General features: G+C 40.1%; 3 protein-coding genes across 3 annotated transcripts in view; 2 read left to right on the top strand and 1 right to left on the bottom strand.

Annotated features, from left to right (window-relative positions):
* Window positions 1-1,139: 1,139 nt before the first annotated feature.
* Window positions 1,140-12,443, bottom strand: LOC134659580 (DNA/RNA-binding protein KIN17). The gene is made up of 7 exons (XM_063515244.1): window positions 11,981-12,443; window positions 10,221-10,413; window positions 6,917-7,061; window positions 4,504-4,684; window positions 3,769-3,928; window positions 2,491-2,613; window positions 1,140-1,214 (listed from the first exon to the last, which is right to left on the bottom strand). The coding sequence occupies exons 1-7, from the start codon at window positions 12,286-12,288 to the stop codon at window positions 1,140-1,142; spliced, it is 1,185 nt and encodes a 394-aa protein (XP_063371314.1). The 5' UTR covers window positions 12,289-12,443.
* Window positions 12,444-12,946: 503 nt separating this feature from the next.
* On the top strand, window positions 12,947-15,747 carry LOC134659892 (uncharacterized). The gene is made up of 4 exons (XM_063515599.1): window positions 12,947-13,259; window positions 13,725-13,898; window positions 14,446-14,550; window positions 15,716-15,747. The coding sequence occupies exons 1-4, from the start codon at window positions 12,983-12,985 to the stop codon at window positions 15,745-15,747; spliced, it is 588 nt and encodes a 195-aa protein (XP_063371669.1). The 5' UTR covers window positions 12,947-12,982.
* Window positions 15,748-16,435: 688 nt separating this feature from the next.
* The window catches only part of LOC134659891 (uncharacterized), a 28,032-nt gene continuing 24,784 nt past the window's right edge, over window positions 16,436-19,683 (top strand). The window contains exon 1 of the mRNA XM_063515598.1: window positions 16,436-16,820. Coding sequence (XP_063371668.1) covers window positions 16,462-16,820 — 359 coding nt within the window. The 5' untranslated portion in view covers window positions 16,436-16,461. The remainder of the gene's footprint in view (window positions 16,821-19,683) is intronic.

Genomic DNA, 19,683 nt, shown 5'->3' with positions numbered 1-19,683 from the left:
GCGCGGGTAATAAAACTAGTTGCGCTCGGATTTTTAACTAGACCGAGTCCAGACGCGCGAGTGAACACAGCAGCAGAAAAAATGCCTAATTGCTCGGTTTTTTGTTGTAAAAAGAGGTCGGGGACATCAAATTTACAAAAAGAAGGTGTTTACATTTCACATGTAATTTAATTACATTTAAACACAATTATTATATTTTAGTCTCATGTAATTGCTGGATTTATCGATTTTGCTCGCCCAGTACAAATAGCGGATCGGTCGAGCGACAAATCCGACTTCTCATCTCTCAGAAAACAATAAAATTCTTCGACGAAAATGTGTTAGTGTGCGTGTTGTGATACTTGTGATTCGTCCGTACACAAGAACAGATCGAGGTGTGCAAAATTTGTCTGTGTAGGGTGTCATTTTCTATGTATTTGTGTCGTCATTACAGATTGGATTTTGTATGCAAGTGTGTGAGAAGTGCGACTGTGTGCACGTTCTCCCCCGCGAAAAATGGCAGAATGATTTGAATGTCAAGATATCGCTTGGGCCTATCCCTTCCGACGTGTCGGAAGCCCGTGTTGATCGAAGGAATTAATGAATAGAGTCAACCAAATCAGACTCACGATAAAAATAAAATGTATTTTAACCAACAAATGCTCAAAAAATGGTCTTCGTATTTAACAACTTTCCAAGAACACAAATTCTAAATATACCTACATCGTTTTTGGTTATTTTTATTGTGCAATTTTTCTTTTTAAGTAGGTGCAACAGAGATTCGGTATTCGGCCGAATAGTAGGCAACATTCGGCCGGATACCGAATATTCGGCAACTGTGGCCGAATAGTTGCCGAATATTCGTGGTATCTCTAGTAATTACCTAAATACCTGCCTGATGGTAAGCAGTAACCTTAGCCTATGGACGCCTGCAACTCCAGAGGTTTGCCACAATGTCTAACGTAAATATAAATTCTAGAACTCAAAGATAGTAATAAAAACAACATTTACTTATATCAAAATAATTTAATTTACATTCATTAACAAGATAAAACTTGTTTCACCACTTCACCCATAGACTAGGAATCCTCTAGACGGAGTTTAGAGCAATTATTTCATGAAACCGACGCTGCCAAAAATACAGGGGTGCGGGGGACGAGTCACGCCGCCATTTTGCTGATGTGTTCATATTGGACGTCTTTTATTACTCTTCCGGATTGCGAGCCGCTAGTTATCTGTAAAAAAAAACAACAATTTCGATCAGGTCACGTGTCCGTCTTACGGTCACGTGACACCTGTTACGAGTTTAACATTTTTTCTCCATCATAAAAAGTGCACAGCGCCGCTAAAGAAGCTTTCACTTCAAAAAGTATGTTTTTACATAAGACTCTACAAAGTTGATCACTCTTCAAGCATTTGCTCTTTTCTGGCAGAATATTATTTGACAGAAATACACTTCGCTTAACACGTATCGCAGAAAAACTTAGTCGAATGATACTGTCGTTTCGCATAAATATATACCTACTTGACAAAATTTTCTAAGTGGGTTAGGTTTGGGTTTTCTGCCAAATAATATTATGCGAAAAGAAATTCTGCAAAATAATATTATGCGAAGAGCAAGCCAAAAGTATTTATGCCAAACGATATTTCTACCAAATAACATTATGCAATACAAAATTCGAATAAACAACTTTCTGCAACACATTAGGGTTCCCTCAAGGGACGATTTGTCATGTAAATAAATATTAAAAAAAAAATCATTGTCAAATCATCACTCACAGATATTGTGATTTAACCCTTTGACCGCCAAGGACATTTTCAACACAAACAGAGCACGATTCAGAAAACAAATTCTTGGTATTCGAGCTGAGACAACTTAAGCTTTTGGACGCCAATGACCGATTTATCGGCACCGTAGGTCCAACGCCAAAGACTGATTAATCGGGCACAGACCACAGAACAATATTGACCTACGTGCATATACATAAAGTTCAATTTCAGTTTTGACACTTCAATAACGTGGCGTCTGAGTGACAGCTTTTGTGTTTGACACGGCGTCGAAAAGGTTAATTCTTTGTGTATTTAGCTGGTTTCATTGCATCTTGTCGCTAGTGTGCGTTAGTTTAGTTAAGTTTACCGTAGCATTACCTTACCTATATTATTAATTTATTATGTATATTGTATAGTGTTAAGTGAGAGCGTTTTAGGAGGTAGGTGCACATCTTTTGAACTGTATAACTTATCATTAACTATTATTGTACTTACTTCTGTTGTTTCTCCAATAAACAAAATAAAAATAAAAAACCGGCCAAGTGCGAGTCGGACTCGCGTTACATTAAGTCCGACTCACGCTTGACTCACGCTTGGCACATTTCTAATAGGTTTTCCTGTCATCTATAGGTCAAGAACTATTTTGTGTATTTTTTTCAAAATTTTAGACCCAGTAGTTTCGGAGATAAGGGGGGAAAATGGTAATTTTTTTAGAGTTAATCTTATTTTTCCAATCCCTACCTCCACTAGACAGCAGAAGTTATCCGTATCTATCTCCTTCAGTATTCCTTTAGCGCCCCGGTGCGGCCCGTTCACGAACAAAACGCTGCGTCCAGGGGAGGGTATCACCGTTTCCAGGTGGTTCTGAAATAAAGTCAAATTATAGGGGTTAACCAAGATGCAGTCAGTCAGCAGTAAAAAAAAAGTACGCCTTTTTAGGGTCCCGTACCCAAAGGGTAAAAACGGGACCCTACTACTAAGATACCACTGTCCGTCTGTCAGTCACCAGGCCGTATCTCATGAACCGTGACAGTTGAAATTATTTAGTATTACAGCTGATCTGTTGCCGCTATAACAACAAATACTAAAAACATAATAAAATAAATATTTAAGTGGGGCTCCCATACAACAATTTATTTGCGTATTTTTTTTTTAATCAGTATCAAGAAACAAACGGTCATTTACATTAATGCGTAGTGGTTTAACATTGCATCTTAAGGTTAGACCTACAGTTTCCTTAATTAAATATAATGCTGGTGCTAAATTTTATAAGTAATGGTACGGAACCCTTCGCGCGCGAGTCCGACTCGCACTTGGCCGGTTTTTTTAGATCATAATACGATTGCCAACAAATATGAAAATAAATCTTGAGGCCTACTACTAGTAAGTAACTTCATCCAATCGAAACCTGTATAAACAACTTTCTGGCTCAGTTTCATTGATCATATGGCCCGCGTCCGGGGTGCGGGAGATTTCCAAAACGCATGCCAAGGGCCCGCATGCGGGGAACTGCTTTCATTAGTCAATAGCAGGGATGTTGCGAATATCCGCATCCGCAACCGCGGAACTTCCGCATTATTTTCAACATCCGCAGCCGCATCCGCATCCGCATAAAATCGATGCGGATTTAATGCGGATGCGGATGTGGAACAGGTCGGTACAGGAACGTCTTATATAGCATCGGCGTAAGTGCTAGACTGCTAGGTAATTTAGTCATTAACCAAAAAAAACTATTAGAAATGAGCAGTCAATCGTGAGTGGGACTTAATGTACGGAACCCTTGGAACGGGAGTCCGACTCGCACTTGGCCGGTTTTTTTTAAATAAAAATTACTAAAATGTAATATTTGTCGTTTTTTATGGTACTATCTTGACATCCGCATCCGCGGATGTGAGCCTTTAAAAATCCGCATCCGCATCCGCGGATGTCAAAAAATCGGCATCCGCAACATCCCTGGTCAATAGGGCCCGCAAGCGGGGTGAGATTTCTAAAACATGAATCAGTAATTAATTAACTCACCTGGTCTAACTTAATCCTGGTGCCTTCATCCACCAGCTTCACTAGGGCTCCATACTTTTCTATCACCTTTTCGACAACTCCTTTTCTTTTATAGTACTTGTCCCCTAATGATTTGGTCACGATTTTCACAAGTATGCCTTCTGTTAGCCAGTAATCTTTCCTGTAATATAATAGTTTACTTACTGTGTTGGCCGAATGTTAATTCCAATTGACCAATAACCATTACAAATTGAACCGTGAACCGTAACGGACGGTTACAGTTTACGGTTCAATTTATACGGTCATGAGTCATTAGGGTATTTGTCATTTTTTTATGAATGGTATAGTCGATCAGTTTTGTTTTGAGGATCAAGTGTCACAAATGATGGTCAAAGTCTGGCACCCGCACTTTACTGACGAAACGCTTCACAGAAAATGGCAATACATCGTGACGTCACCATGTAACGTTAGAAGCCGTTTCGATATATGAAAAACAATGAAATTGCGATTTTGTCGGTGAAATATTGCGTTTATGTATATGGTTGCTATACAATATTTGTCTCAATAAAATGTAAGGAATCGAATGGTATCATTATTTGGAAGTTAAAATTTTTTTTTTTTTGTGAAACTTTAAGGCCTTGTATTTTTTTATTAATCCCATATATTTTTTAAGTTTCCAATGTATTGTGATCAATTGCTCATTTTCTTAGCTGGTGCAGAAACAATTTAGACGGTTAGAAGATGAAAAAATCTTACCGTTGATTTTTTTCTTTAGCCCGTTGCTCCTTCTCCATGATCTCGTCCAGCGCATTCTTCTTACTTCTATCTTTATCTTCTTTTGTCTTCTTGCTAGAAGATACTTCTTTTACTTTCTTGCTTGAGGACTCACCTTTGCTTTTAGATTTTAGCGCAGATGTGGCTAGTTCTAGTTTTTTATCTGAAATTTAAATTAATTAGGTCAAACACTTATTTCATATCGTCATCATCTTCCTCGCGTTGTCCCGGCATTTTGCCACGGCTCATGGGAGCCTGGGGTCCGCTTGGCAACTAATCCCTTAGAATTGGCGTAGGTACGTTTTTACGAAAGCGACTGCCATCTGACCTTCTGACCCAGAGGGGAAACTAGGCCTTATTGGGATTAGTCCGGTTTCCTCACGATGTTTTCCTTCACCAAAAAGCGACTGGTAAATATCAAATGATATTTCGTACAGAAGTTTCGAAAAACTCATTGGTACGAGCCGGGGTTCGAACCCGCAACCTCCAATTTGAATTTAAATCAATTTTTTAACAAGCAGTTTCGTCTGCGAGCGATATATCAAATTTTATATTAAAGGAAAAAATGGAAAAAGTTACGCTTCCGGCAGGACTTGAACTCCAATTTGAAAGTCGCACGCTCTTACCGCTAGGCTAGGCCAACAGCGCTTCCGAAAGTACGAAAAATAAAATGAATCTTAAAAAAAAGTGAAACCGAGTTTAAAAAGGATAAAATAAAACATCATCCCGTTTTATACGCGCTAGCTACTGATACGTTTGAAGTCGGTGCCAAGTCAAATAGTTACAATACTGGTTCTTTCTTATCGAACTACACCAGGTTTGGCTTTCGAGTTGACGGCGCGTTGGCGCTTTTATGATTTTGCTTGGCACCGACTTCAAACATATAAGTAGCTAGCGCATATAAAACGGGATGATATTTCATTATATGTGACGTTCCACGGCAAAAGGTACCTTATGGCACTTGGCGCTTACGTCGCATAGCGCCGCAATAATAATAGCGCGCGGCGGCGGAGCGGCGTTAATAATAGCGTAAGCGCCAACGGCCATAAGGTACCTTTATCCGTGGGACGTCACATATCCTTTTGAAGTCGGTTTTACTTTTTTTTTAAAGATTACTCGACATGTTGTGTCAGTCTGCGACGGTCCGCCAACGCGTGCCCCTGTTGAAGCTCCACATTATGGAGCGAAGCGTGTCGACAATCTTAACTCATAATCTGCTTTCCTCTTAACAGTGAGACTGAGTGAGATCGATTGCTCTCTCGCTTGAACTCGGTGTAGGAGGGTGTGCTGTCTCCCTCTCCTGCCCCGTCCTACTTGCTTCTGGACCCATAGTTATTGAACTCACCATCTGCTTTCCTCTTAAGGGTGAGACTGAGCGAGATCCTCTCCTGACTGCTCTCTCGCTTGAACTCGGTGTAGGAGGGTGTGCTGTCTCCCTCTCCTGACCCGTCCTACTTGCTTCCGGACCCATAGTTATTGAACTCACCATCTGCTTTCCTCTTAAGGGTGAGACTGAGCGAGATCCTCTCCTGACTGCTCTCTCGCTTGAACTCGCTGTAGGAGGGTGTGCTGTCTCCCTCTCCTGCCCCGTCCTACTTGCTTCTGGACCCATAGTTATTGAACTTACCATCAGCTTTCCTCTTAAGGGTGAGACTGAGCGAGATTCGCTCCTGACTACTCTCTCGCTTGAACTCGCTGTAGGAGGGTGTGCTGTCTCCCTCTCCTGACCCGTCCTACTTGCTTTTGGACCCATAGTTATTGAACTTACCATCTGCTTTCCTCTTAAGGGTGAGACTGAGCGAGATCCTCTCCTGACTGCTCTCTCGCTTGAACTCGCTGTAGGAGGGTGTGCTGTCTCCCTCTCCTGCCCCATCCTATTTGCTTCTGGATCCATAGTTATTGAACTCACCATCTGTTTTCCTCTTAAGGGTGAGACTGAGCGAGATTCGCTCCTGACTACTCTCTCGCTTGAACTCGCTGTAGGAGGGTGTGCTGTCTCCCTCTCCTGGCCCGTCCTACTTGCTTTTGGACCCATAGTTATTGAACTTACCATCTGCTTTCCTCTTAAGGGTGAGACTGAGCGAGATCCTCTCCTGACTACTCTCTCGCTTGAACTCGCTGTAGGAGGGTGTGCAGTCTCCCTCTCCTGCCCCATCCTATTTGCTTCTGGACCCATAGTCAGGCGCGGCTCACTCCGCGATTTCGTCGCTTTGCTACAGGTAGCTAAAAGTACATCCGTTCCGCCCCAATTTTGGGGAAAGCCATAAGCCGCGCGTGGCGCTGTCGCCACCTAGCGGCCATATCTGTGCTGATCGTAACAGACGCGTTTTGTTAGAGAGTGAGTCTTCTGTACCTAGTACTATTATTTATTCTGTGCCATAGTTATTGAACTTACCATCTGCTTTCCTCTTAAGGGTGAGACTGAGTGAGATCCTCTCCTGACTGCTCTCTCGCTTGAACTCGCTGTAGGAGGGTGTGCCGTCGTCTCCCTCTTTCCTGCCTCGTTCTACTTGCTTCTGGATAAACTCTAGCATTCTTTCCTGTAACAACAAGTAAATAAAAAAACCCGGTCAAATGCGAGTGAGACTCGCGCACGAAGGGTTTCGAACCATTACGCAAAATAACGGCAAAAAATCACGTTAAAAAACGCAAATATTTATTTTGTTTTGTTTTTAGTATTTGTTGTTATAGCGGCAACAGAAAAACATTATCTATGAAATTTTAAACTGCCTACCTATCACGGTTCATGAGATACAGCCTGGTGACAGACAGACGGACAGAGGAGTCCCGTTTTTACCCTTTGGGTACGGAACCCTAAAAAGCATTACTTAGCAATACAATACTTAGCTTTTCTGTCATTTTGCTACAAAATTGTTACAGCTATACTTGGTCAACCAGATATTGACAGTAGAATAAAAAATAATTAAAAAATTAAAAATAAACAAAAATAAAACCAAAATAAAATAACTTAATATAATATCTTTTTTAAAAAAAGGGAACCGCCTTCAAAAAACCAACCCACTGAAAAGTACAAAATAATTTTTATATAGCACCCCTTTACGTGTCCAGTCCCTATCCCGTCGTAAAGCAAATTTTTGCCAAAAAGTAATTAATACCTAATAATGAGAAAATTAATAATCATCCGGGTAATTACTTAGTTTTTGAAGTCGGTGCCAAACCAAAATTTTTGTGAACCGATATTTTAGACAACGAAGAACGCTGCACTTACTTGCATTATAAAGACATACTTAGTTTGCTCATTAATTTAGTTCTTGTAGGTACTACGTACTCGTATTTTTTTTCTGATTGGTAGTAAAGACTGTTTTTGTTGGTTTGGCACCGCCTTCAAAAACTAAGTAATTACCCGGATGATTATTAATTTTCTCATTATTAGGTATTAATTACTTTTTGGCAAAAATTTGCTTTACGACGGGATAGGGACTGGACACGTAAAGGGGTGCTATATAAAAATTATTTTGTACTTTTCAGTGGGTTGGTTTTTTGAAGGCGGTTCCCTTTTTTTAAAAAAGATATTATATTAAGTTATTTTATTTTGGTTTTATTTTTGTTTATTTTTAATTTTTTAATTATTTTTTATTTATTTTATTTTATTTTTTCCTTTTTAGTGATAGGTAGGTACTTCATTTATTTTAGGTTTTGGGCTAAAATACTAGTTTGTTAGGCTCTCCATTTAGTAACTACCTACTAATGTTGGTGATGGCCTAACTCGATGATAATCGCGACACAACATATGAACATAATATGACGTTTTGGTGCTAAACGATTTGTATGTATATTGCTCCCACTTCCACTCCCATTCCCAGTCCCAGTCCGAGTCCGACTCCCACTCCCACTATTTTATCTAAATCGGTTTCAGCAACATAAATTTGTTGGTAGGTATACCGATAGCATGGCCACCTACCGGGTCCAATTGGTCTTTCAAACCATCCATGTACTGTACACTAAAACCTTCTCCAGAATGTAACAAACACTTTTCTGAAAACCGCATCAAAATCGGTTCAGCCAAACGCGAGATAATCACGAACAAATATACACACATACATACGTACATACATACATACGGGTCAAACTGAGAACGTCCTTTTTTTAAAGGCAGTTAGAAAAAAGTTCATCGACCCACCTAGTGGAACTCTGCAACATAGACACACGACGACAAGTCGGTTAACCAAAACAAAGTGTGCCTATGTTGCACCAAACCTAAGTTCCACTAGGTACAGCAAGGGTTCAGCATCAGCTCTATCTTGGGTACTGCTCTCCCAAGTGCTCATCAAGATGTGACAGATTACCAAAATAGCGTGGGCCTATGTTGCACCAAACCTGAGTTCCACTAGGTACAGCAAGGGTTCAGCATCAGTTCTATCTTGGGTACTGCTCTCCCAAGTGCTCATCAAGATGTGACGGATGACCAAAATAGCGTGGGCCTATGTTGCACCAAACCTGAGTTCCACTAGGTACAGCCAGGGTTCAGCATCAGCTCTATCTTGGGTACTGCTCTCCCAACTGCTCATCAAGATGTGACGGATGGCCAAAATAACATTGGCCTATGTTGCACCAAACCTGAGTTCCACTAGGTACAGCCAGGGTTCAGCATCAGCTCAATCTTGGGTACTGCTCTCCCAAGTGCTCATCAAGATGTTACGGATGACGAAAATAGCGTGGGCCTATGTTGCACCAAACCTGAGTTCCACTAGGTACAGCCAGGGTTCAGCATCAGCTCAATCTTGGGTACTGCTCTCCCAAGTGCTCATCAAGATGTTACGGATGACGAAAATAGCGTGGGCCTATGTTGCACCAAACCTGAGTTCCACTAGGTACAGCCAGGGTGAACCCTGCCAGCCAGGGTGATTTGGTGCATCAGCTCTATCTTGGGTACTACTCTCCCAAGTGCTCATCAAGATGTGACGGATGGCTAAAATAGCGTTGGCCTATGTTGCACCAAACCTGAGTTCCACTAGGTACAGCCAGGGTTCAGCATCAGCTCTATCTTGGGTACTGCTCTCCCAAGTGCTCATCAAGATGAGACGGATGACCGAAATAGCGTGGGCCTATGTTGCACCAAACCTGAGTTCCACAAGGTACATCCCGAGTTCCACTAGGTACATCCACGGTTCAGCATCAGCTCTATCTTGGATACTGCTCTCCCAAGTGCTCATCAAGGCGTGTCGGATGACCAAAACAGCGTGAGCCTATGTTGCACCAAACCTGAGTTCCACTAGGTACAGCCAGGGTTCAGCATCAGCTCAGATCTATGTATACTAAAACCTTCTCCAGAATGTAAGAAACACTTTTCTGAAAACCGCATCAAAATCGGTTCAGCCAAACGCGAGATAATCGCGAACAAATATACATACATACATACATACGGGTCAAACTGAGAACCTCCTTTTTTTTTGAAGGCGGTTAAAAAGGCGGCAAATTTGAAAAATGTAGGCGCGAAGGGATATCGTCCCATAGAAAACCCATAGAAATTCATACTTAAATATAATCTTTATACACTGTATAAAATGTGACATGTAATTTATATTATCAATAAATATTATGATTATAATTATGATTATGAAAATTTGAATTTCGCGCCTTTTTTTACTGACAAGATTTGGTTGACCAGCTATAAGTAGGATTGCTAAGTAGATTGGATAGTAAATTGAACTCATAAACTGTCTTCATCGCACCCATACCTGATCATCTTTGTCCATCTTCTCCTTCTTTGCCTTAGCCTCCATGGCAGCGACGGCCGCAGGGTCCCGGTCGATGTAAGCCACGAACCAGCCCTTTTCTGTCTCGTCCACCACGCACTTGCCCTCTCGGCCCAGCCACTTGACGAATTCTGTGAGCGTCTCCCATTGGGTGGCGTTCATGTGGAGGTGGTCTCTGGAATGCGAACATAGAACACATCCTATAGAAGTGGTCTACGCGTGCCTCCGTGAGGGACAAAACATACGCAATGCGACGCTATGATTGGGCGAATTTATTTGTTGCCCACCATAATCCATACTAATTTACGGTGGGGAATAAAAAAATGTGAGATTGTGACAAGGACAAACAATAATAGCGCTTTCGCTGCTACTCCTACTGAAAGATACATATTTAAGACTATCCCGTTCTGTCAGTTATCCCCACCACTCATGCCCAATCCAGTTTAATACTAGATTCATGAATGCGAAGCATATTGATTTGTAATGAGAAAAAATGGCCATAGCGAGTCAAAATCGCATTCCAAGGGTTCCGTACATTAAGTCTGACTCACGCTTGGCTGCACATTTCTAATAGGTTTTCCTGTCATCTAAATAAAATAATGAAGCCCGTTATTCATTGTAAAATGTTTACATAAAAATTTGAAAATAAAACTAAAACTTATAATATGTGTTTTACTAATGAATCCCTAGTGGGTATAGGCCTCCTCCAGTGCCATTCCTCCCATTTTTCCCTGTCTTGTGCTGTTGACGTCGTCTGCGCCGGCTGTTTTTTTTTATTATGTCTTCCTCCTAACGCATTTGTTGTCTGCCCTGGCCTCTTTTGCCAAGTGGGCCTCTCCATTTTGTGACTCAATGTCCATCTCTTATCTGTTAGCCTGTCATCTATAGGTAATGAATTCTTTTGTGTATTTTTTTCAAAATTTTAGACCAGTAGTTTTGGAGATAAAGGGGGGGGGGAATGGTTGGAGAGACAGACAGACGCACAAGTGATCCTAAAAATTCTGCTTCTTTCTTGGTTAGGATAGGCCAATAACTATAGCAGTCACTCTATTATGATTGATTATCATTAAGCTGTTTGGAGATACAATGGTAGCTTTTCATGAGAGTTCATTTCATAGACATATGATAGCAATTTCGCCAATGAGTTACCTTTGCTCGGAAAACACAAAAAAAACTCAAAAATGCGCGTTTTCCCAGAGACAAGACGTAGCTACATCGGTTTTTCGCCCCAGAAAATCCCCATATAGCAACTTTCGTCGCAATTGATAGAGCCGTTTCCGAGATCCTCGAAATATATAATTATACAAGAATTGCTGGTATAAAGGTATAAGATTCACTTGGCTTCAACAAAGGGCAGCTCTACTCAATTTAGAACCCCATCAACCATGGCCTACTTAGCTGTCTTGTCTATTTCTTTCATGTTTAACCTGTTTTCTGGATAGTAAATATTCAAATAAAAACCGGCCAAGTGTGAGTCGGAGTGCATCATCAACAAAAAATAGAGCAAAAAATCGTTTGTGTTGTATGGGAGCCCCCCTTAAATATTTATTTTATTTTATTTTTAGTATTTGTTGTTATAGCGGCAACAGAGATACATCATTTATGAAAATTTCAACTGTCTAGCTATCGCGGTTCATGAGATACAGCCTGGTGACAGACGGGCGGACGGACGGACAGCGAAGTCTTAGTAACAGGGACCCTGTTTTTACCCTTTGGGTACGGAACCCTAAAAATATCCTTACCTGTTCGAAATATAATCCTGATAAGCTTTGTTTGCATTAACCCGCTTCGTCCCAAACTGCCGCCTCAACAGCTCCACGTAACCGTCAGCAAACTCTTTAGAAAACTCATCAATGTATTTCGAAGCGTTGTCAGCAAACAACAACAGCTGCCTTTGGTGGGACTCCGACATAGTGTGACATTTGAAACCGTTCTCATCGCGGCACTGTTTCTGGCACATCTGGCAGTACCAACGGAGCTTCTGGAGGCCTTTAGCTTTTATTTTGTTTGCTATGTACTTTGGTGTGCCTTTTTCAGCCTTTCCACCCATTTTTGATGGGGTCTTAGTCTGTTAAACACCAGTAGATTCTAAGGTGGCTAGGTCGGCAATTATTAAGATAACAATATAAAATTGTTTTGGTTATTTTTTGATGCACAAATAATTAAATATATCGTAAAAACAGCACAAATCCCACACGAATAATGAAAGAATACGACACGCGAACAACAGTCAAATTGACAGCGATGTCAACCTGTGTTGCCAGAGTAAAAAAAAAATTAAAAGTGCTAACCGGACCGGATCGCAACCTGGTCCAGTCAACTATCTCTTTCTCGCTTTCACTCATAGTTACGTCCTTAACGGACGTACGGCGGATCACCTTCCACTTAATCAGACAGCACGAACAGGACAAGGTCGCGGTCTAGTACGCCATGTGTACGCCTGTCTATTAAAGCTCAGGCAACTTTTGACTTTTGACACTTGTCTAATGTAATGACATTGTTTATAAATTTATTGATTACTTGATTACGTACTGATTAAATGGTAATTTAGGGCAGTACAGTAGTTTTTTCTTTAAGGTAGAGTTAATTTTGTTGTTATACCTACCTCTAACTTACTCTGGCAAAGGCCCTAGAGGCTGCCATTTATCTAATATAATAATAACTTGTTAAGGATATTGTTGTTCGCTCGCCATACGCCTGTGATGTCAGCATAGAGTAACTTGTATATACTAACTAAACTAAGGATGTCGGTCTCGCTGGAGAGCGCAGATTGTGTGCAGGTGAAGGCTGAGCCGTCATGGGACTTCACGAAGCCTGAACTGGCTGGGCGCCTTGACAATGTCGTGAAAAAGGAGACCAGTGTGGATGATGAAACGACCTGGGGCCTATACGATAACCAAAAGGTTAAGGAAGAACTTAAGAACGAACAGGTCGGGGTCATTGACCAGGAATTAAAATCAGAAGAACTTTTGCTGGGTCCCGAGGTGTTCCAGCAGCCCAAAGTGACTTTAGTGTGCCGAGGTTTGTTTTTCAACAGTAATGGCGACCAACAACTACAATAATGAGTTTTAACGACCAGTCTGGCCTAGTGGTCATGCCTATGAAGCCGATGGTCCTGGGTTCGAATCCCGGTAAGGGCATGTTATTGTATGATGAGCACACACACAGATATTTGTTCCTGAGTCATGGACATTTTCAATGTATTTGAGTATTTAAATAAGTTTTAGAATAGAATAGAGAGTGTTTATTAGTGGCAAAAATAAAAGAAAATGACACGAAACACAACTTAACATACAAGCCACGAAATAGTCCTGACTCAGCATGGTGCTAGCCTCGCTAAATATACATATATACTCTTGTCTTACATTTCTAGCCTTCTTGAGCTGAGCCCAGAAGCCTATAAAAAAGGTCTCCCATTCTATTCTAATTTGAATCTTTATTTTGACCAACCAAATATTTTGTGTATATTACAATTACAAATTTCAGGGAGCCGGTTCAAGCCAAGTCAGAGGTGCTCAGTCAGATTGGAGCAGATGCATTTGGACATGGATCACCAAACATGCACCATCGGTCAAAACATGTACAAGTTCCAACAGTATTTCCCGAGTTATGACAACGGCACAGATGAAGAAAATAAATCAAGTATTAATAAACGTGAAAGTAAGTTGCAGTTTGTTTTTTTTTCTTATATAATATCTGCAATCAGTTGCAAGACTTATAATCAGATGGGCTCAGGGAAGTATATATGACGTTTCTAGAATAATGAGACCATTGCCCTACCTTCCCTTATATATTATATCCAGCACATAGCCCAGTTTAGGTAATGGGATGGTTAGTGGATTTAGATGCATGGTCAGGCAATCCATATAGATATCATTAATATATTTAATTGAAAAAAAAAAAAATGTATTAACCTATAGAACGTATGACAATTTCCACCATTTTGAAAAACATAACATTTAAAAAAAATATCTAACTACGTGACATGCTCACAAAATCTTACGAGAATCGGTTGAGATATGCGAGGGAAACATCGGACATACGAAAGCATTTTTGCTCAAGCTGAGACTCCAACCTTCGCTAAGTCAATTTATGGGTATAGGTAGAAAAAGGGTAGTCTACTAGTCTATCTCGCGGGCGAATACGGTCGCGGTGTTTCTGTGCTAGGCCTACTGAACTTTATTACTAATTTGTACATTCATTTCAGGACAAACTCAGCATGTCACCGACACTGAGCAACCAGGCATTAAATCATCAAGGAACAAATTACAAAAAACGCTTGTAGGAGAGAAACTATACAAATGTGAACTCTGTAATTATTCTAGTACCAGTGAACGTAATTTTAATCGCCACGAAAGGAAACATAGTGGAGACAAACCCTACAAATGCGGCTACTGCAGCTACGCATCTATTGAAAAATCTTATTTAAAGGTACATTATGAAACAAAACATACGGGTAATAAAAACTCTTACAAATGCACCCGTGCCCATTGTAGCTATACTACTGATAGTAAAAGTTATTTCGATCATCACTATAGGTATGTTAACCATGCTCGAAGAAAACCCTACAAGTGTAAATACTGCAGGTATGCAGCTTCTGACGAAGCGGATATAAGGGTACATGAAACTATACATAATGGTATAAACCCTTACAAATGTGCGTTCTGCGATTACACTACCTCTTATAAACGTAGTTTAAAAGTTCATCAAATGATACATAATGGTGGTAATCCCTATAAATGTGGTAGCTGTAGCTACATTACTTTCCGTCAAAGTAAATTGAAACAACATGAAATGACGCATAAAGGAGTAAAGCCGGAGAAAATGTAGGGGATGGTGGGATAAGACGGGGTAGCGAGGTAAGATGGTGACCATACCAAATGGATGATACAATTAAGTAAATTATTATAACAAGTGTCAGAAAACAGCTATTATCACTGCTTCTCCTTATGAAACGGAGTTAGAGGAAAGCATTAAGAAAGCAACAAATATAATTTGGCCAGGGACTGTCTCATTTTAAACATAGACAAAGAAAGACACATACATAGGTAGTGTCTTTGTCTAGCTACTAGCACCGAAAACAATATTTACTGAGAAATTTGGAAAATATAAAAGAACCAAAGAAAGCTGATGATGGAGCTCAGACATCAGATGGCAAAGAAACAGAATTTCTGCATTGCCACGGCTTGTGTTCCGTTCCGAGTGTACTGAAGGAAGGATCACTTGCCAGATTTGCGGTGAGTGGGCACATCGTGGCGGTGAGTGGGCACATCGTGGCGGTGGAGTGGAAGTTAACGATGAAAAAGCTGCCCATATGTGCCGGTTTGTGAAGTAACAACGATTAAATATTCTTTACCCCATCTTACCAAAGGGGTACGTTTTGCCCTATTAATGTGACATTTTTTTAAAGTGGTTAATCTTATTCAATTATCGTATTCTTATTTAATCTTATTCTTATTTAATTATTTTATTTTCAGTGATAATAATTAAAGCGAGAAAGACTGATTAATTTCTTAATAAAATTTTTTTCATTGTGCAATAGAAACGGAGGGTTTTATTACCGAAATACGCAATACCTCAATCCCCGTTTTAGCCCACCTTCCCCACTGCAGCTTTGCTAGAATTGCTAGCTATCAGAAAATTGTTTAAAAAAACTTGAAAGGAAAATAAAACTAAAATGTAGTAGAAGGTACAGTCAGCTAAGAAAGTGGTAGACCACTTTCTTGGCTGACCGTACTATTGTTCTGTGTTTGAGCAATAAGCTCCCGTAATGCAATAACTTTCCACGCCACGTTTCACGTAAACCATTACAGATTACAGCTGTGTCCCTTGTCAGCCTATCCCCATTTTTTCTGCTGACTAATAAATCGGTACTCGGCGGGAAGAAGTTGATAACTCGAGATATTTTAGTGAAGAAATTTTAACTTAAAATTAAATTGCATAAGGTTCAAATTTCTTCCATGTTTTCCCGCGAGTTATCGACTTCTTCCCGCCGTGTACGGAAATATGGAGACGGTATGCAAATGCAACCTGTAAAAAATAAACTACTAATTAATATTTTTAAGCGGGAAACCAGCTTAAACTGTTTAAAACTTATCAAACAAACCACGTGACGCAACTCAATTCGTTCATTCGTTCGAAGCACCTGTGGATCGAAGCAACATGGTGCCGTGCGTTTCCATTCCATTCGCTCTCTCATTAGGCCAGTGGCCACCGCGGCGTGATGGCGTGTCTCAGTTTATTACGGACTAGTGGTTTATTTTTATTGTTATTCTTAATAACAAACGCCTACGCGGTGTTCCAACCATGGATATTCGCAGTGAGTGTGAACAAAAGCAGTTGTGCCGAACGAAAATGTGTTTTAAATTTGAATTTGGAAGTTTCGAACGTGTATTCGTGGTCGTTAACCCGTGAGCCGGCGGTTCGCGGTGCGCCGTGCAATCCTACAATCACCAAGGATGTTGTAGACACAGAATTAATTGTTGAGAAGAATGAAAGAATGTTTTTCTGTGCCAAAGTCGGCGAGCAGTGGCTTCACCAAGGAGTTGGTTTATATTTGGACGGTGACGTCATAGGAATCAGGTATGTTGGTTACGCCCCGCGGATTTGCTTCGCTGGTTCTCAATCATAGCGTGAACTGAAAAATATAACCCTTTCGAGTTTGTTTTTGTTGTGGGTAGACAGAGAAAACAAGTTAAAATAGTAATCAAACTTAAAGTTGACTAAATATGACCGCACCGATTCGACATACGAATCAAATATAGTACTTATTTATCATTTGCTACCTCTCATGCTTGATAACGATTTACGCTCAAAACTTGATAATTTGTACAGTATCAACTGTGGGTGTATGAAGTATTGACATTCAATATTTGTTATTTGAGATAAGCTGTAGGTACGTATAATTTTTATTACTGGGCTATAACCGCGAAAATCGAAGTTTGTAAATTTCTAGCAACTATGCCTGTCGCTCTAATTACGCCTTAATTGGAGTAATAAAGATGTATGCCCGATTTCGCGGTAGGCACACTCTTCTGTTCTGAACTACTGAACGAAATATGCTAACCGTTCGCTATAAAAAAATGCGTTCGAAATTAATTCGAATTTTGAATTCGTTAGATATTACATTGTATGTAAAAGATTGTTTGTTCAGTTGACTTATGCTAATTTATTTTTTGCGTTGCAACCCCGTTATTCTGACTTCGACCTTCGTACATGAGTCATAAGAGTTAATTTCATTATACACGCGTCATTTTACGGTCGTTGCATTGAAAACGGTTTTTTGTGATGTTATGTAATGTCTATGGTCTGGTGATTACCTTTTTTTTAACATCTCAGAACCTAATAATCGAGAATCGGTTCGAAATTTCGTTATAGTTAGGTATTCTGTTTATTGGAGTGAGAGATCACGATAAACCATCAGGATCAGGTTTTGCAACTACGTGCTATCAATAGGAAAAAAAATTAATTAAAAAGAACTCGGCGGGCCGTATGTTTGTTTGCCACAATGTAATGATGTGTTGTAAATACTGTAGGTATAGGTATAGCTTGTAGACGCCGGCAACTTGAATAATAGTAGATTAGTAGCCTGTTACAATTATTGACCGACCAAAACCGGATTTATGCCGAAACCGAAACGTTCGGTTAAGTTTCTGCCAAAGCCTAACCTTCCGTTGGAGACTAATTACAATACATTTCATTCATATACCTGTATGTAAGTACCTTAATTTGCTTATGTGTAAGTACTTACAAAATCTTTTATTTACTCATGAATTCATAGCGAGTATAAAATAAATAGTTTTAATACAGACAAATATTTGAGTTCAATATAAACATTAATTTAATATGAGTTATCTCCGCGAGTTCTTTATTGTTTACATTTACCTGTATACATAATATTTACAGTACATATGGTGCTACTTTCCCGAACTAGTGCGGGAAAGAGCACTTTCCGTGCGTATGTCGAAAGTTTAAAGTGCCATATGTACTGTAAAACGTTGTACGATACGCGTGCGAATACGTAATTCGCAACTCGTGTCGAATTCCCCCCCACCACCCCTCACCACACTCGCGTCTTTTAAAACTTTTTTTCTCATTTGCCATTTTGGCGCCCCCCTTGCCATCCGGCGCCTAGAGCGGCCGCTCCACTCGCTCTACCCTAGATCCGGCCCTGCCCGCCACACTCGCGTCTCTTAAAACTTTTTTTTTTCTCATTTGCCTTTTGGCGCCCCCCTTTCCATCCGGCGCCTAGAGCGGCCGCTCCACTCGCTCTACCCTAGGGTAATCCCAGATAGGGCAGATCTAGATCTGGGCCTGCTGTACTTGTATAAGTATGGCAAAACGGCGTTGTGCAATAATTGCAATATGATTGGGTTGCGCACGCGCCGCCCACGTGCCCGTTGGCAGATAACCAGACGCCGCACAGACGATGTTTACTTTTAGATTTTTATACGTCCCCGTCATATTTTAGATTCCGAGTCATGCTTTAGTTTGTTACTTACTAGCGCCCCGCCCCGGCTTCGCACGGGTTAACAAATTATACGTAAATCTTCCTCTTGATTCACTCTATCTATTTAAAAAAAACCGCATCAATATCCGTTGTGTAGTTTTAAAGATCTAAGCATAGAGACAGACAGACAGCGGGAAGCGACTTTGTTTTATACTATGTAGTGATGTAATATATGTAATTGACCGAGCGTTAGCGAAAGCGGAGGTCTTCTGTTTTAGCTTGGGCAAAAACGCTTTCGTATAAGCTTGTATGCAGGGGAACTATTTATGCAGAGAGATACCTACATCTACATACAAAAAAATCACATGTCAAACTTCCAAGAGTATAACAATGACTAAGTGACTAGAGTATAAATATAAATAGATTATTTCCGACTTTTTCAAAAAACAAAGTATATGCTTATGCTAAATTCAAAAATGCAACTTCCTCACATGAAAAATCTCTTACGAGGCTCAAATTGACAAGTAGGTCTTATGTAAAGAATAAAATATGAACATTGTATAAAAAGAAGTATATTATCAGATGATATAAGTACATCGGTATAGTTTGCGCTATAAAGAGTTATTTTACAGTCGCCATCAGATATATTGGAACGGCCGAGGTGCTCAAAATATCTGAACACACACTCCGCCTTGACAATAGAGGCGTGTTCAGATATTTGTGAGCACCTTGGCCGCTGCGATATATCTGATGGCGACTGTATAGTATCGATAGGTACTGTAGTACCTACTCTACTATCTCTACATCTACTAATGATATAGTGATAGTAGAGTAGAAACTTATTTAATCAATGATTAGGTAAACTGATCATAAGTTTAAAATTCCTTTAATTCCTAATCAGATTTATTTCCGCGCCTAGTAGGTATTTACAAAAAACTAGTTAAAATTAGTGCGGTATTATCGTACTAATTAGTTGAATTACTGATAGCTATTTAG

This window comes from Cydia amplana, chromosome 25, assembly GCF_948474715.1.
Source record: "Cydia amplana chromosome 25, ilCydAmpl1.1, whole genome shotgun sequence".
Classification (NCBI taxonomy): Eukaryota; Metazoa; Arthropoda; class Insecta; order Lepidoptera; family Tortricidae; genus Cydia; species Cydia amplana.
The sequence above is the reverse complement of the archived record's forward strand: the minus strand, read 5'-3'. Positions and strand labels throughout refer to the sequence as shown.

What these genes read in the sequence shown, in the direction of transcription:
- LOC134659580 (XM_063515244.1), bottom strand. Translation starts at nt 12,288, where the DNA reads ATGGGTGGAAAGGCTGAAAAAGGCACACCAAAGTACATAGCAAACAAA. An exon ending in CCTTAAGAGGAAAGCAGATG is followed by an intron (nt 4,685 to 6,916) that starts GTAAGTTCAATA and finishes TTTAAATTTCAG; the next exon opens with ATAAAAAACTAGAACTAGCC. An exon ending in ACTTCTGCTGTCTAGTGGAG is followed by an intron (nt 1,215 to 2,490) that starts GTAGGGATTGGA and finishes TTTTTTTTACAG; the next exon opens with ATAACTAGCGGCTCGCAATC.
- LOC134659892 (XM_063515599.1), top strand. Translation starts at nt 12,983, where the DNA reads ATGTCGGTCTCGCTGGAGAGCGCAGATTGTGTGCAGGTGAAGGCTGAG. An exon ending in AGTGACTTTAGTGTGCCGAG is followed by an intron (nt 13,260 to 13,724) that starts GTTTGTTTTTCA and finishes TACAAATTTCAG; the next exon opens with GGAGCCGGTTCAAGCCAAGT. An exon ending in AAGTATTAATAAACGTGAAA is followed by an intron (nt 13,899 to 14,445) that starts GTAAGTTGCAGT and finishes CATTCATTTCAG; the next exon opens with GACAAACTCAGCATGTCACC.